Source organism: Mytilus trossulus, chromosome 4 (assembly GCF_036588685.1).
Source record: "Mytilus trossulus isolate FHL-02 chromosome 4, PNRI_Mtr1.1.1.hap1, whole genome shotgun sequence".
Classification (NCBI taxonomy): Eukaryota; Metazoa; Mollusca; class Bivalvia; order Mytilida; family Mytilidae; genus Mytilus; species Mytilus trossulus.
This window is the reverse complement of record NC_086376.1, coordinates 96,053,136-96,069,758: the sequence shown is the minus strand read 5'-3', so window position 1 is coordinate 96,069,758 and position 16,623 is coordinate 96,053,136. Positions and strand designations below refer to the sequence as shown.

The window sequence follows — 16,623 nt, the reverse complement described above, 5'->3', positions numbered from 1 at the left end:
ATATGGATATTTTTCTATCATTTAAAAAAACTTTCCAGCCGTGTGTTATTACAGATCATTTAACTTGTTAATGAAGCGTCTTCTTTTAAGTCAGTTACAGTAAAAACACTGCTGTCTCAAATTAAGGTAAAGGTCGGCGCCAGTTAAAAGGCCCTACATGATATATTGGGGTTTTTTTATAAGCGCTTGTTGATGGGGTTTATAATGTTTCTCGCTTTATATAAATTTAACGGTTGGTTTTTCCTATTTCTATTGTTTTACACTAGTCGTTTTGGTGCCATTTATAGCTTGTTTTTCGTTGAGAGCAAATGATAAGTGTTGACAGTCGTACTTTGACCTATTATTGTTTACTTTTTAAACATTGTGATTTGGATGGATAGTTGTATATAATTGGTACTCATGCCACATCTTCTGAGTTATATTGAAAAGTTATATACCAAAAAATCTTTGAACAGTGTTCTGAATTATTCAATTAAAAATTAAATCGCGAGTGTCTAGTGTCTTCATTTCCTTTTAAATTTTGTCATGAAACGCCTTTAAGGCTAAACCGTGTGTCTATACAGTGGATTAAATATTGTTGTTGACAAAGGTTTGGGATCAAGATTTATAAACAAAAAATCTGATAACTGATTCATTTGAATTTCGGAGAAAATTCGTATCATTTGCATTCCTACTGCATTGTCTTATTTTAAGTAAAATCAATAAATAAGAGAAGATCTAGAAAGATTCGTTTGAATATTTTTTTTTTCATTTTTTTTTTTTAATTCCCATTCCATTCAGAGGAGTGTGGAAAGCAAATGTAATTGTTTAATTTCAACGATTTATATCGGATGGTTTTATTTTTACTATCGATGCTGAACCTTTTGATATATTGTCAAAAAATCATTCCTAGCTAACAGAATAGATTAACGACTTCCGACAAGTCTTGAAAGCAAACGCAATCAACCTTCTTATATTATAGAAGGAATTATTTGCGATGAAGCTCGATTGCAGTGGCAAATACAGGATAGAAAACGACATTGCTGACGTTTTAAATAGCATTCATAATAGTTTTGTTTGCGATTTTCAAGTTTCATTTGTAAATACGCAATAAGTCAGGATGTACAAGTATGTTTTGTATTATGTAAAGCAAATTGTTTTTAATTTTTTTTATTTGAAGATGAACGATAAACTGGATGACAATCAATTATGAAGTAGGAAATTGAAAAACAAAAGCATTTAAAAAATAATGCGAACTTTTGTTCTGTTCAACAACTGGTGCGGTTGTTGCATATTCCACGATAATCATAAGTCTCGATATTTTGCAGAAACTACAACATCATCTGCGATTATCCGTTGTGCATTCATTTGATTTGCTTTTATAACATCAGCATACATACTTCCAGCTTGAATTTCGCCTGCATTAATGTCACTCACAGCTTGTATTTCTCCAGCATCGACGTCACTTCCAGCCTGTATTTCATCTGCATCAATATCACTCCTTCTGATCACTGCATTTCGATTGTCAGTACTGTCTTCGTCGTCATAGTACTCGTATTCTGAGTCTGAATCAGACCATGAATCATCCCAAAGATCTTCTAACTCTTTTTCCTTTGATGTTATGTGTTTATGCTCTATTTTATTTTGTGATATGTGCATTTGTTGCGAAAAATGAGGCCCAGTTTTAAAAGATAGTGCTGATGCGGGATATTTAAACTTATGCTTAGAATATGTTTTTTCAATGGGAGCTAATATTTGTGGCTTTGATCTAGCGACCATAAGCCTAGACAGTGTTGTGGGTGGTATCTGTCGAGATGGAAAGTAATGTCTTCTTAGTCGATATGAATCTCTTAATTTTTGGTTAGCGTTGGTTGGTATGGTTTGCCTATTATTCCCAGGTCTCCAACTTGCAAATTTAAATTGACTTCCTGGTTCTTTTTTATTGAACGAGAAAGAGGCTTGTTGTGGTGAATTTTTATTTCTATTATGGCTATTGTCGTTGAGACGGTTCATTGCTGTATTCCTGTGACCGTTTTGTTTTACAATAACATCGTCTGCTACAATTTTAGTGGCTTTTACATTATTTGATTTAAATTCGGCAGATAACATACTTTTCTTATTTCGTGGCGGAATACGTTGAAATTCAGATAATCTGATTGACATTTTTTTTAGCGATCCAATATTATTTGGAGACACTTCTTCTTGTTGCTGTTTTGGAGGATATGATTTGTTAGGGTTACTCAGCTGGTTATACGTCTTGGTCAAAAACGGATGATGCTGAACGAAATAGATAGCGAGATCGTTGTTATATCTATCCAAGGACTTAAGTGTTCGAATCAACACACCTTTTAACGTATCAATGAACTTGTTTCCGGAATCCCTACTGTATTCGCTGTCAGCGTTGTATATATTGGAATTACTCTTAATAAGCAAACTGTGGTTCTTGAGTTCGTGTTTTCTGATTTGATCTGTTGCTGTATAACCTAATAAGTAGAAATAACCCGGTAAATTAAATATTTGCATCATTATAACTTGTTAACTAGTAATTCAATCAGGATATGTTTGAACATTTCAAAATTCTCTCGTGTTTTTCACAAACACAAGTTGAGTAGTTGGATTTCATCAACAAAAATGAAGTGAAAAATTATTGTTGTTCCTGGAATTCTTCCATGGGGTTAAAACTCATATTAAAAAGGAGTAATTTTTTGTAATACGAGAGGTATACGTACGTATGGTTGGCTTTTGTTTGGTTAGTCCGATGTCTTTTTAAAGGAGAGTTCCAAGCTTTTTGTACAATAAAAAAAAAACAATAGCAAGATTACATAAACGGATCTGTAAGTAACTGGATACAGTGCATATGTTCTGCTCATACCAAAGCATTCACTCATTTTAAACTATAATAATTATTATACGTCATCTCGGGTGGCCTAATTTGAAAACAAGAACAATTTTCTAAAAGAATAATTTTCCACAGAACGTTCAAAAGTCAACAAATCACTAAAGAAAGAAAAGAAGATTGATTAAGGAGTAAATTTAAAGCCCTATTCACACTTCAAACAAATCATATTCGTGATATATCATCAACATCAGAGAAAGGTTAATTTTCTAAGTTAAATATGAGAAGCTACTTTTGGTTTACTCAAAGTTACTATTGGCGTCCACTGATAGGTTTCTGCAAACTGATTGATAACGTTTTTCTCCTTACTTTTGTTCGAAAAAAGGTAAATAGTTTGCTACTTTCAGTTTTATGAAAATCGATGTAAAAGAGTAAGGCAAAGTCATAAGGCAGGTGTGAGTTTCGTTTTCTTGTGTGGTTTATAACTGTTCCTTGTTTTTTATATAGATAAACCCGGTCTTTTTCATTTTGCATGATTTGCACTTGTCGTTGTGGACTCTAACTAGTTTGATGTCAAGGCTCCTTGTTGAAGGCCTTACTTTGACTTACAAGAGTTTGTATTTTACTACTTGTAACCTGGACGGAGAGTTGTCAAATTGACACTCAGACCACTTCTTCAAATTGCTTCACATTTGGAACCGGTCGTGTCTCGATGTATAAATACAAGTCCACAGATAAGTTTATTTGGGTAAATAAAAATTATTATGGCTTCGACGATTAGAACATATGTCGTAATAAGTTACGCTAATACTTCATAACGGTCAATTAACTCGTGATGGCGTCTGCTAATTTAATGAATTGATGATATAACTTCTCTGCTGATAACCCTTAGTTTAGTAGCCTCTTGGCTCTAGTATGGAAATCATGAAACGAAACAAAAGTACTGTTATACGTATCAACTGAGAGATATTTACTTCATAAGTGATCGATGCTGGCATCTTGCTACATAGAAATGGTAAATTAACAGTTGGGGCGCTGAAATCACCTGACAGATGATGATGACGGATTACTTTTTATAATACCTAGTGATGATGTGTACTAGACCGACAGGCTGAGCCAGGTGTTTAAAGTGTTACTTGACAAGGTTAGTATACGCTGGTAGTCATGAATTCATTCCCGCGCACAATATTCTAGCTCTTAGCCCTGGTCTTTGCTCTTGCAAATAAATTATCACCGTTGTAGAAAATGTCTATTCCAAGTCTGGTTTGAAAAGGCTGTGTTTCGAGTTCCTGACAACCTTTACTCTATCATATTACCACGAGACCACCGTGATTGTTCAAAATTGGAACGGGTATTTTGTCTATTCAAAGATTGGTACGCTTTCGTAGAAAAATAAGACTTTACATTTTTAACGTGATGTAACCTTTCTGGGGGTTAAGTACGATTATATAACATTATATCTACAAAACTTAAGACAAGAAATTATTTGCGACATTAATACTGTAGATCACGTTTCTTTGGGGAAAAAGATTGATTTTTAACTTTCTTCCATACCACATGTATTACTTATAACGACGTAAATATTGTTTGTTTGCTATCGAATGAGGATATCTGCAATACAAGTACCATCTTTGCCGCACTCGGTCAATAAGATGAAACGCTTTACCATACTTTTCATGTCGTTTTTTTTTATATTAACAAACTGTTAACACGAGTTGTTAAACCCATTTTGATATTTAAAAAATTGCAGTTTGTACACGAGGAACCCTACCTAAAAATACCGGAAGACAAAAACCATTAAGACAAATACAAAATATGATTGTCACGAAAACCAAACCAACACGAAGCAACATTTTATGAAAACCTAGCAACTTTTCTTGACAACCAAAGCAACATTTCATGACAACCAAAGCAAAATGTCGTGAAAACATGAATCAGACGTATATAATAAAGAGCTAAAATTAAATAGGAATGCGTGAAAACATTCCGGCAATACAAATCATTTAAACCGTCACTAAAGAGAACATTTGAAATATACTCACATACTTGAGAAATAAGCACAGCAATTAATAACGTGAATCTCTTCATTGTTTAAATATCCTATATACACAATTATTATTATTTACAAGATTTAAGTGTAAAATACAATGTTATCATTAAACACAACGTAAATTACATGTGATGAACAGGCATATGCTAATTAGCTATTATGTTTCTGTATATTTTTTGCATAATTAAATGCCTCAGGGTAAACATTAAATCGTCTATATAAAATAAGAAGAAGTGGTATGATTACAAATGAGATAGCTTTCCACCAACAATGAGTAAAACACATAACGCATATTCGGCTTTGAAAGTCACCGGCATAAATTGTAAAAACACTTCAAACGAATGAAATAATACTGATTTATAACAAACAGCTTACGAAAAACCCCATATAACTAAAGATATAGGCTCATAACGTAGGACAGTCACATGAAAAATTAGGGATGTTAAACATGTTTCTGGCACCTGAAATATTGATGTACTTAAACACTTTCTATTGCAAATGGCGTATCGAAAAAAAAAATTGTACGAGACCTTTTTTCAATGTTATTACACCTGCAAATACATTGTTTTATATGTGATGCTCTTTGAGATGAGATGCGAGGCTCTAATTTATTTTCGTCACGAATATCTAATAAGGAGGGAGAGGGTGTGGTAGAATAGATTAAATACAACCATTATTTTTCCCTTTTTCACCTCCTAATAACATGTTAATCAGGAACCTGATGTTCAGTGGTTGTCGTTTGTTGATATGGTTCATGTCTGCTTCTTATTTTTCGTTCTCGGTTCTATATATTTATTTTACACAGTGTAGATACTATTCTGTACGCAATCCGGAAGTCGCAATTTTCGAAGCGATGATTTCCAACTGGCTATAAACAGGACGGTTTTTTCTACGGTGACTTTTCATCATTATTTTACTCCTATATCTATAAAGTACTTTGGACATCTTCAAGGTATGTATAGCATCATAAATATGAGAAACTGTAACAAAAACATAGAATATAGAATATACGTGTGTATCACACCAACTTGATAGAAAAAAAGTGAAATCGATAGACTATTATGCTCTCGTAGTATAAAGCAAATAATCTTTTGTTGCAAATATTTTCATCAGTTTACAGTTAAATATATACTGCTTCAATATTCTTTTCGCATTTAAGTAGAATATTCGTATTTCCCATAAAAAAAATATGTTTTCCTCGAGGATCCCATAATAAATTAATGTACGATCAGTCTAGAACTGACTGTATTCTAGAAGCGATTTCAAACCAGTCGTGATTTTGAAGGGAACAAAACGGCAATTTGAAGGTATATATATATATACGTGTCCATGTGATATTATGAAACCCTTTTTTAACTTTCAATGCTTTTGTATTGGAACATATATTTTGAATCCTCTTTTCTCCTGGATTGGACCCCCTCTCTATTTAAAAATGGCTGGAACCCCCCAATGTATATTAAGTGGTTTATGAGGAGATGCGCGTACAAAACCGGCGAATTATATTGTACCGGTCCAACGGACGAACGGAGAGACCAACTTCATTATCACTATAAACCCCCGTTTAACAAAGTGGTGTACAATTGAGTGTCAAAGAGACAGCTCTACATCCAAAACAAAGTGAAGGAACTGTGATCAATTATAGGCTATAGTACGGCCTCGAACGTGTGTAAATACATGCATTGTTAAACAACAATTAATTCTATGTGTTTGTACAATTTTAAGTATAATTGAGGACATTTCTGAAACTTACCTATACAACAAGTCCTCTTTGTTAGCAACATTTTTAAAAAAACATCCTTATACTTAATGTCGTAAGTCGAGTACACCCGATCAAGCTTAAACATGTTTCATAAGTTTTCAGGATGTGATTTTATATTTTATGTTATTTAGAAAAATGCCACCTTCTAATGTATCGTAAAGAACTTTGAAATCACAACTAGAATGCAGTGAAATAAAGACTGATCATAGAGTTTCAAATTATACAAGCGAGACTGATCGTACTGTGAGAAATTCAAACAAGTGTAAATTTCTAATTTCTGGCTTCAGAGATCTGGTTGAAACTTTTATCACCACTTGAAATATACTTCATTATGTTAATTAAGACTGGTTTTCACGTTAATTTGTACACTAAGAGGGTAAAAAGATTGTTTTTAGGTTCATCGACTGATTTACCTTAGTGATGCACTTGGAAATCTCTTGATTAAGGCTAAGATACGAATAATGAATGTGCTGAATTTAATTAGGAACCATTCAAACCGTTTAAGAATATCGATGTCAGCTGAATTAAGCATTACGCAATGTACAGATGATCAACTTACCGTTTAATTAAGTATATCCATCAAATTTAAAACGTGATCCAAAAAGTTTTCGTTTCGAAAATCACGACTTCCGGATAGCGTACAGAATAGTATCTAAACTATGTATTATATAAATTCGTCTTATCTGTAAATTGACGAATTGTAGCCTCTCAGGAAAATTAGAATTTGACTCGGTGAACATTCACATGACTGGAGATTCATAGTTTGTTGGTACTTTGATTTGTATCTTCTGAAATGATAATTGTGATGTGAAGATTACAAACTTAATTTGTCGGACATTAAATCATTAGTTTCGAAAACATTCTTACATTACAAAGGAACAATTGAAATGATAATTAACTAAGCATTACATGAATATGTACGCGGATTAGCGACAATTCAAAACGTCCATAATCAAATGGCAAAATCAAAAGCTCAAACACATCAAACGAAGGATAACAACTGTCAGATTCTTTACTTGGTTCATGCATTTCCTAATATAAATTAGTGTTGGAATAAAGTTGGCTTTGTAGCTAGCAAAACCTCTGACTTGTATGACAACCGATTTAAATTCTATTATATTGACAACGATGAATGAACAAAAAAAACCCAGGTATAATAGGAAAACAAATCAAAATTGGAAGCTTCAAGCTGCCGTTGGTTTTGTATATTTCTATAATTTATTCAATCTGTCGACAAACTTGCACAAGTCTGCTATCACATCCATAAAACTCAAGCAGATTGCGTTTGTAGCTCATTAGTCCCACGATGAAGATTTAGTAATTTATAACAACTATACTAGTACAAGTGCTGACATTTTACTGCTGAACGATTTGAAGCAATTTAAAAATGCGTTTAAAGACCTTCATGAGGGAGCTATGAATAAATATATCTTAGTCATGTGAACATGTATAAGTAATGTCATTGTTTTAGAAGACGATATTGACGTCATGGAATATTTTTCACATTATCAATAGACAACAGCCTTATACGAATGATAAGTACATGTATGACAGTCATAAAAAGTAACCTATACATTTACCAGTATATGTATACATTTTGTATTTTATTTTGTGTTATATAAAATCTCTCACATGGTGTGGATAACGACCTTTTTTGTTTTGTCTTGTGATTGGACGAATTCCAAAGTAAAAGTTGTCGCCATACTCTACATTCAAGATTTTAATCTATGTTTCATAATTGATACGATTAATGAGATAACCGAGGAAAAAAAATAATGTCTTTAGTCAGATTAGGTCATGACAATCTGAGTGTATTGTATGTCTCTGTTAAAATTAACGCTTTAGTTCAGGGGCGTAGCTAGAAAGAAATGATGTGCAAGCAACTACCGCCGAGCGGAGCGAGGCGAAAAATTTTTGGGACCTTTTTATGCAGGAATTTTTTTTTCGGTTTTCGGTCATAGAACAGTTGAAAGAGGAGCTACATGTAGATAGGACTTATAAACAATTTATGAATGTAAAACTATTCATAAACCTTCTGAATAGAGTAAATCATGGTTAATTGAAATTATAAACTACACATTTTTCTGATACAGAATTTACTCAAAATTGTTCAAAATCTGCTCTTCAGGTCTAGGCAGAAACGAGTTTCTCTATTTATTTGTCAATATTCACACTGAAATCCCGATGAATATGCAGTAATACTAGCGACGATAACCTGTATTTGTTCATTGTTGATCGTACATTTGATTTGAGCAGACGCAGTACACTGATAGATCTCCACGGTAGCACTCGCGAGAAGTTATAAACCAGTGTACGTCTTCGCCATCGAGCGACCTCCCAATTGAATTCGTCAAAATTACATACCAGGTCAGTTTCGTATGTCTCATGCAATGTTGAGATTTGTTCGTTTGTTATATTCCTAAAAAAAAAGAGGAAGCGATTTTCTGATAATACCAGACGCAACTCCACTCTTCAGTTCCATATCAAACGGTCTATAAACGCAAAATATAATGAGACTTTCTAATACTGTTTTGGCGTGTTTGCAGGATGATTGGCTCTGGTAGTCCGTCGAACACATCGCCGTGGCATAATTTCAACGATATCGAAGGGTTCTGATAAATCTAAAGCCGATTGGTACATCTCATTCCAAACAGATAAACCGTACTCTGTAATATATCTCCGAAACTACATGTATTAGACTGAGTATAACAAATTCAAATCTTGTAAAAGATACAAGTTACTGTCCGATTTTGTCATGCATGATCTTCAATAAAACTTCTATTTTGAAACCAAATGCCGTTATTTAATGACACTTCATCAATTAAAAAAGTGACAACATATGTGTTTCCTTTAAAATTTAATCTATAAATTTTTAATTTTGCAATATTTTTTTTTGCCGCACCGATGTGCACGCAACTGCGTGTTAGCGTATATGGAGCTACGCGCCTGTTAAGTTTATAGTTGACAAATATGATGAAATATTTAGAATTATATGCAAAAGTCTGACGACAAAATAAGAGATAAAAGGATGTTTACAACAAAAAAGGGACGACAGTTACCAGAGGGACAGTCATAATCATAGATTGAAAATAAACTTTCCTTTCAACACCATCGTTAAAAATAAAAAGACAAACAGACAAATAAAAGTATAGAAGACACAGCATAGAAATCTAAAGACTTAGCAACACGAACCCCACAAATACTGGGGTAATGTCAGGTGCTCTGAAAGGGTGAGCAGATTGTGTTCCACATCTGGCACACGTCGTGCTGCTTATATGATACAATGATTTTACATGCAAAAATAAACACTTTAAGGATGATCTGAAACAGTTTTACAAGCATGAATATATATTGGAGGATGATTTAACACAGTTTTACAAGCATAAATAGATATTGGAGGATGATCTGACACAGTTTTAAAAGCATGAATAGATATTGGAGGATGATCTGACACAGTTTTACAAGCATGAATAGATATTGGAGGATGATCTGACACAGTTTTACAAGCATGAATAGATAATGGAGGATGATCTGACACAGTTTTACAAGCATGAATAGATAATGGAGGATGATCTAACACAGTTTTAAAAGCATGAATAGATAATGGAGGATGATCTGACACAGTTTTACAAGCATGAATAGATAATGGAGGATGATCTGACACAGTTTTACAAGCATGAATAGATAATGGAGGAGGATCTGACACAGTTTTAAAAGCATGAATAGATATTGGAGGATGATCTGACACAGTTTTACAAGCATGAATAGATATTGGAGGAGGATCTTACACAGTTTTACAAGCATGAATAGATAATGGAGGATGATCTGACACAGTTTTACAAGCATGAATAGATAATGAAGGATGATCTAACACAGTTTTAAAAGCATGAATAGATAATGGAGGATGATCTGACACAGTTTTACAAGCATGAATAGATATTGGAAGATGATCTGACACAGTTTTACAAGCATGAATAGATAATGAAGGATGATCTGACACAGTTTTACAAGCATGAATAGATATTGGAGGATGATCTGACACAGTTTTACAAGCATGAATAGATAATGGAGGATGATCTGACACAGTTTTACAAGCATGAATAGATAATGAAGGATGATCTAACACAGTTTTAAAAGCATGAATAGATAATGGAGGATGATCTGACACAGTTTTAAAAGCATGAATAGATATTGGAGGATGATCTGACACAGTTTTACAAGCATGAATAGATATTGGAGGAGGATCTTACACAGTTTTACAAGCATGAATAGATAATGGAGGATGATCTGACACAGTTTTACAAGCATGAATAGATAATGAAGGATGATCTGACACAGTTTTACAAGCATGAATAGATATTGGAGGATGATCTGACACAGTTTTACAAGCATGAATAGATAATGAAGGGTGATCTAACACAGTTTTACAAGCATGAATAGATAATGGAGGATGATCTGACACAGTTTTACAAGCATGAATAGATAATGGAGGATGATCTGACACAGTTTTACAAGTATGAATAGATAATGGAGGATGATCTGACACAGTTTTACAAGCATGAATAGATAATGGAGGATGATCTGACACAGTTTTACAAGTATGAATAGATAATGGAGGATGATCTGACACAGTTTTACAAGCATGAATAGATAATGGAGGATGATCTGACACAGTTTTACAAGTATGAATAGATAATGGAGGATGATCTGACACAGTTTTACAAGTATGAATATATATTGAAGGATGATCTGACACAGTTTTACAAGCATGAATAGATATTGGAGGATGATCTGACACAGTTTAACAAGTATGAATAGATAATGGAGGATGATCTGACACAGTTTTACAAGTATGAATATATATTGAAGGATGATCTGACACAGTTTTACAAGCATGAATAGATATTGGAAGATGATCTGACATAGGTTTACAAGCATGAATAGATATTGGAGGATGATCTGACACAGTTTTACAAGCATGAATAGATAATGGAGGATGATCTGACACAGTTTTACAAGCATGAATAGATATTGGAGGATGATCTGACACAGTTTTACAAGCATGAATAGATATTGGAGGAGGATCTGACACAGTTTTACAAGCATGAATAGATATTAGAGGAGGATCTGACACAGTTTTACAAGCATGAATAGATATTGGAGGATGATCTGACACAGTTTTACAAGCATGAATAGATAATGGAGGATGATCTGACACAGTTTTAAAAGCATGAATAGATATTGGAGGATGATCTGACACAGTTTTACAAGCATGAATAGATATTGGAGGAGGATCTGACACAGTTTTACAAGCATGAATAGATATTGGAGGATGATCTGACATAGGTTTACAAGCATGAATAGATAATGGAGGATGATCTGACACAGTTTTACAAGCATGAATAGATATTGGAGGATGATCTGACACAGTTTTACAAGTATGAATAGATAATGGAGGATGATCTGACACAGTTTTACAAGCATGAATAGATATTGGAGGATGATCTGACATAGGTTTACAAGCATGAATAGATATTGGAGGATGATCTGACACAGTTTTACAAGCATGAATAGATATTGGAGGATGATCTGACACAGTTTTACAAGCATGAATATATATTGGAGGATGATCTGACACAGTTTTACAAGCATGAATAGATATTGGAGGAGGATCTGACACAGTTTTACAAGCATGCATAGATAATGGAGGATGATCTGACACAGTTTTAAAAGCATGAATAGATATTGGAGGATGATCTGACACAGTTTTAAAAGCATGAATAGATATTGGAGGAGGATCTGACACAGTTTTAAAAGCATGAATAGATATTGGAGGAGGATCTGACACAGTTTTACAAGCATGAATAGATATTGGAGGAGGATCTGACACAGTTTTAAAAGCATGAATAGATATTGGAGGATGATCTGACACAGTTTTAAAAGCATGAATAGATATTGGAGGAGGATCTGACACAGTTTTAAAAGCATGAATAGATATTGGAGGATGATCTGACACAGTTTTAAAAGCATGAATAGATAATGGAGGATGATCTGACACAGTTTTACAAGCATGAATAGATAATGAAGGATGATCTAACACAGTTTTACAAGCATGAATAGATATTGGAGGATGATCTGACATAGGTTTACAAGCATGAATAGATATTGGAGGATGATCTGACACAGTTTTACAAGCATGAATAGATATTGGAGGATGATCTGACACAGTTTTACAAGCATGAATATATATTGGAGGATGATCTGACACAGTTTTACAAGCATGAATAGATATTGGAGGAGGATCTGACACAGTTTTACAAGCATGCATAGATAATGGAGGATGATCTGACACAGTTTTAAAAGCATGAATAGATATTGGAGGATGATCTGACACAGTTTTAAAAGCATGAATAGATATTGGAGGAGGATCTGACACAGTTTTAAAAGCATGAATAGATATTGGAGGAGGATCTGACACAGTTTTACAAGCATGAATAGATATTGGAGGAGGATCTGACACAGTTTTAAAAGCATGAATAGATATTGGAGGATGATCTGACACAGTTTTAAAAGCATGAATAGATATTGGAGGAGGATCTGACACAGTTTTAAAAGCATGAATAGATATTGGAGGATGATCTGACACAGTTTTAAAAGCATGAATAGATATTGGAGGAGGATCTGACACAGTTTTACAAGCATGAATAGATAATGGAGGATGATCTGACACAGTTTTACAAGCATGAATAGATATTGGAGGATGATCTGACACAGTTTTACAAGTATGAATAGATAATGGAGGATGATCTGACACAGTTTTACAAGCATGAATAGATAATGGAGGATGATCTAACACAGTTTTACAAGCATGAATAGATATTGGAGGATGATCTGACACAGTTTTACAAGTATGAATATATATTGAAGGATGATCTGACACAGTTTTACAAGCATGAATAGATATTGGAGGATGATCTGACACAGTTTAACAAGTATGAATAGATAATGGAGGATGATCTGACACAGTTTTACAAGTATGAATAGATAATGGAGGATGATCTGACACAGTTTTACAAGTATGAATATATATTGAAGGATGATCTGACACAGTTTTACAAGCATGAATAGATATTGGAGGATGATCTGACACAGTTTAACAAGTATGAATAGATAATGGAGGATGATCTGACACAGTTTTACAAGCATGAATAGATAATGGAGGATGATCTGACACAGTTTTACAAGTATGAATAGATAATGGAGGATGATCTGACACAGTTTTACAAGTATGAATATATATTGAAGGATGATCTGACACAGTTTTACAAGCATGAATAGATATTGGAGGATGATCTGACACAGTTTAACAAGTATGAATAGATAATGGAGGATGATCTGACACAGTTTTACAAGTATGAATATATATTGAAGGATGATCTGACACAGTTTTACAAGCATGAATAGATATTGGAAGATGATCTGACATAGGTTTACAAGCATGAATAGATATTGGAGGATGATCTGACACAGTTTTACAAGCATGAATAGATAATGGAGGATGATCTGACACAGTTTTACAAGCATGAATAGATATTGGAGGATGATCTGACACAGTTTTACATGCATGAATAGATATTGGAGGAGGATCTGACACAGTTTTACAAGCATGAATAGATATTAGAGGAGGATCTGACACAGTTTTACAAGCATGAATAGATATTGGAGGAGGATCTGACACAGTTTTAAAAGCATGAATAGATATTGGAGGATGATCTGACACAGTTTTAAAAGCATGAATAGATATTGGAGGAGGATCTGACACAGTTTTAAAAGCATGAATAGATATTGGAGGATGATCTGACACAGTTTTAAAAGCATGAATAGATATTGGAGGATGATCTGACACAGTTTTACAAGCATGAATAGATAATGGAGGATGATCTGACACAGTTTTACAAGCATGAATAGATATTGGAGGATGATCTGACACAGTTTTACAAGTATGAATAGATAATGGAGGATGATCTGACACAGTTTTACAAGCATGAATAGATAATGGAGGATGATCTAACACAGTTTTACAAGCATGAATAGATATTGGAGGATGATCTGACACAGTTTTACAAGTATGAATATATATTGAAGGATGATCTGACACAGTTTTACAAGCATGAATAGATATTGGAGGATGATCTGACACAGTTTAACAAGTATGAATAGATAATGGAGGATGATCTGACACAGTTTAACAAGTATGAATAGATAATGGAGGATGATCTGACACAGTTTTACAAGCATGAATAGATAATGGAGGATGATCTGACACAGTTTTACAAGTATGAATAGATAATGGAGGATGATCTGACACAGTTTTACAAGTATGAATATATATTGAAGGATGATCTGACACAGTTTTACAAGCATGAATAGATATTGGAGGATGATCTGACACAGTTTAACAAGTATGAATAGATAATGGAGGATGATCTGACACAGTTTTACAAGTATGAATATATATTGAAGGATGATCTGACACAGTTTTACAAGCATGAATAGATATTGGAAGATGATCTGACATAGGTTTACAAGCATGAATAGATATTGGAGGATGATCTGACACAGTTTTACAAGCATGAATAGATAATGGAGGATGATCTGACACAGTTTTACAAGCATGAATAGATATTGGAGGATGATCTGACACAGTTTTACAAGCATGAATAGATATTGGAGGAGGATCTGACACAGTTTTACAAGCATGAATAGATATTAGAGGAGGATCTGACACAGTTTTACAAGCATGAATAGATATTGGAGGATGATCTGACACAGTTTTACAAGCATGAATAGATAATGGAGGATGATCTGACACAGTTTTACAAGCATGAATAGATATTGGAGGATGATCTGACACAGTTTTACAAGCATGAATAGATAATGGAGGATGATCTGACACAGTTTTACAAGTATGAATAGATAATGGAGGATGATCTAACACAGTTTTACAAGCATGAAAAGATATTGGAGGAGGATCTGACACAGTTTTACAAGCATGAATAGATAATGGAGGATGATCTGACACAGTTTTACAAGCATGAATAGATATTGGATGATGATCTGACACAGTTTTACAAGTATGAATATATATTGGAGGATGATCTGACACAGTTTTACAAGCATGAATATATATTGGAGGATGATCTGACACAGTTTTACAAGCATGAATAGATAATGGAGGATGATCTGACACAGTTTAACAAGCATAAAAAGGTATTGGAGGAAAATCTGAATTAAGGCAACAGTAGTATACCGCTATTCGAAAGTCATCAATTAATTGCAAGAAAACTAAAATACTAAAGTGCATAAACAAAAACAAACGACAATGCAACATACAGAGAAACAAACATAATGGAGGATGTTCGAAAAGCAGTTTACAAGCATGAATAGATATAAAAGGATGATCTAAAACGATATTAACGAATGATCCAAAGCAGTTTTCCTTTTAGATCGGTTCATTAAGTGTACTACTCCAGTTTTTTTTGCCCCCACCAATTTGATGACTTATACGATTTCCTATTACAAAAAAACTGTTTTTATGTTGTGTTTTAACACCTTTGTTAAATTTAGATAAACTTATCTTTGATACCAGGATTAAAATGTTGAACACCAGACGCGTGTTTAGACTACAAAAAACTAATCAACCAAATAATCAAATGGGAGTTTGAACACCCACATACATGCATATTTAACCACGGCAAATTCTATTCATGCACATTCCGTTAAAATTATGTTATTCAGTGAAGGGAGGTTGTTGGTTGCGTTATGTGTGCTTAGTTCATTAGTTTGCCAAGACTCTATAGCTAGGGCTCGTCACCAATAGATTGTCTTTATGAAATTAAGAGTGATAATGATAGACTATAGATGGCAAATGATACTCAAAATAGGTACAACTACAACAGATCACATCCATGTCTAGATACAAAAAATAACAAGTCAAAC

General features: G+C 33.7%; 1 protein-coding gene across 1 annotated transcript; it reads right to left on the bottom strand.

The window, feature by feature from the left end:
* Window positions 1-1,136: 1,136 nt before the first annotated feature.
* LOC134714323 (uncharacterized) lies at window positions 1,137-4,990 on the bottom strand. Its single transcript, XM_063575561.1, has 2 exons — window positions 4,858-4,990; window positions 1,137-2,462 (listed from the first exon to the last, which is right to left on the bottom strand). Exons 1-2 carry the CDS (start codon window positions 4,901-4,903, stop codon window positions 1,285-1,287), a joined length of 1,224 nt encoding a protein of 407 aa, XP_063431631.1. The 5' UTR covers window positions 4,904-4,990; the 3' UTR covers window positions 1,137-1,284.
* Between the last annotated feature and the right edge of the window lie 11,633 nt (window positions 4,991-16,623).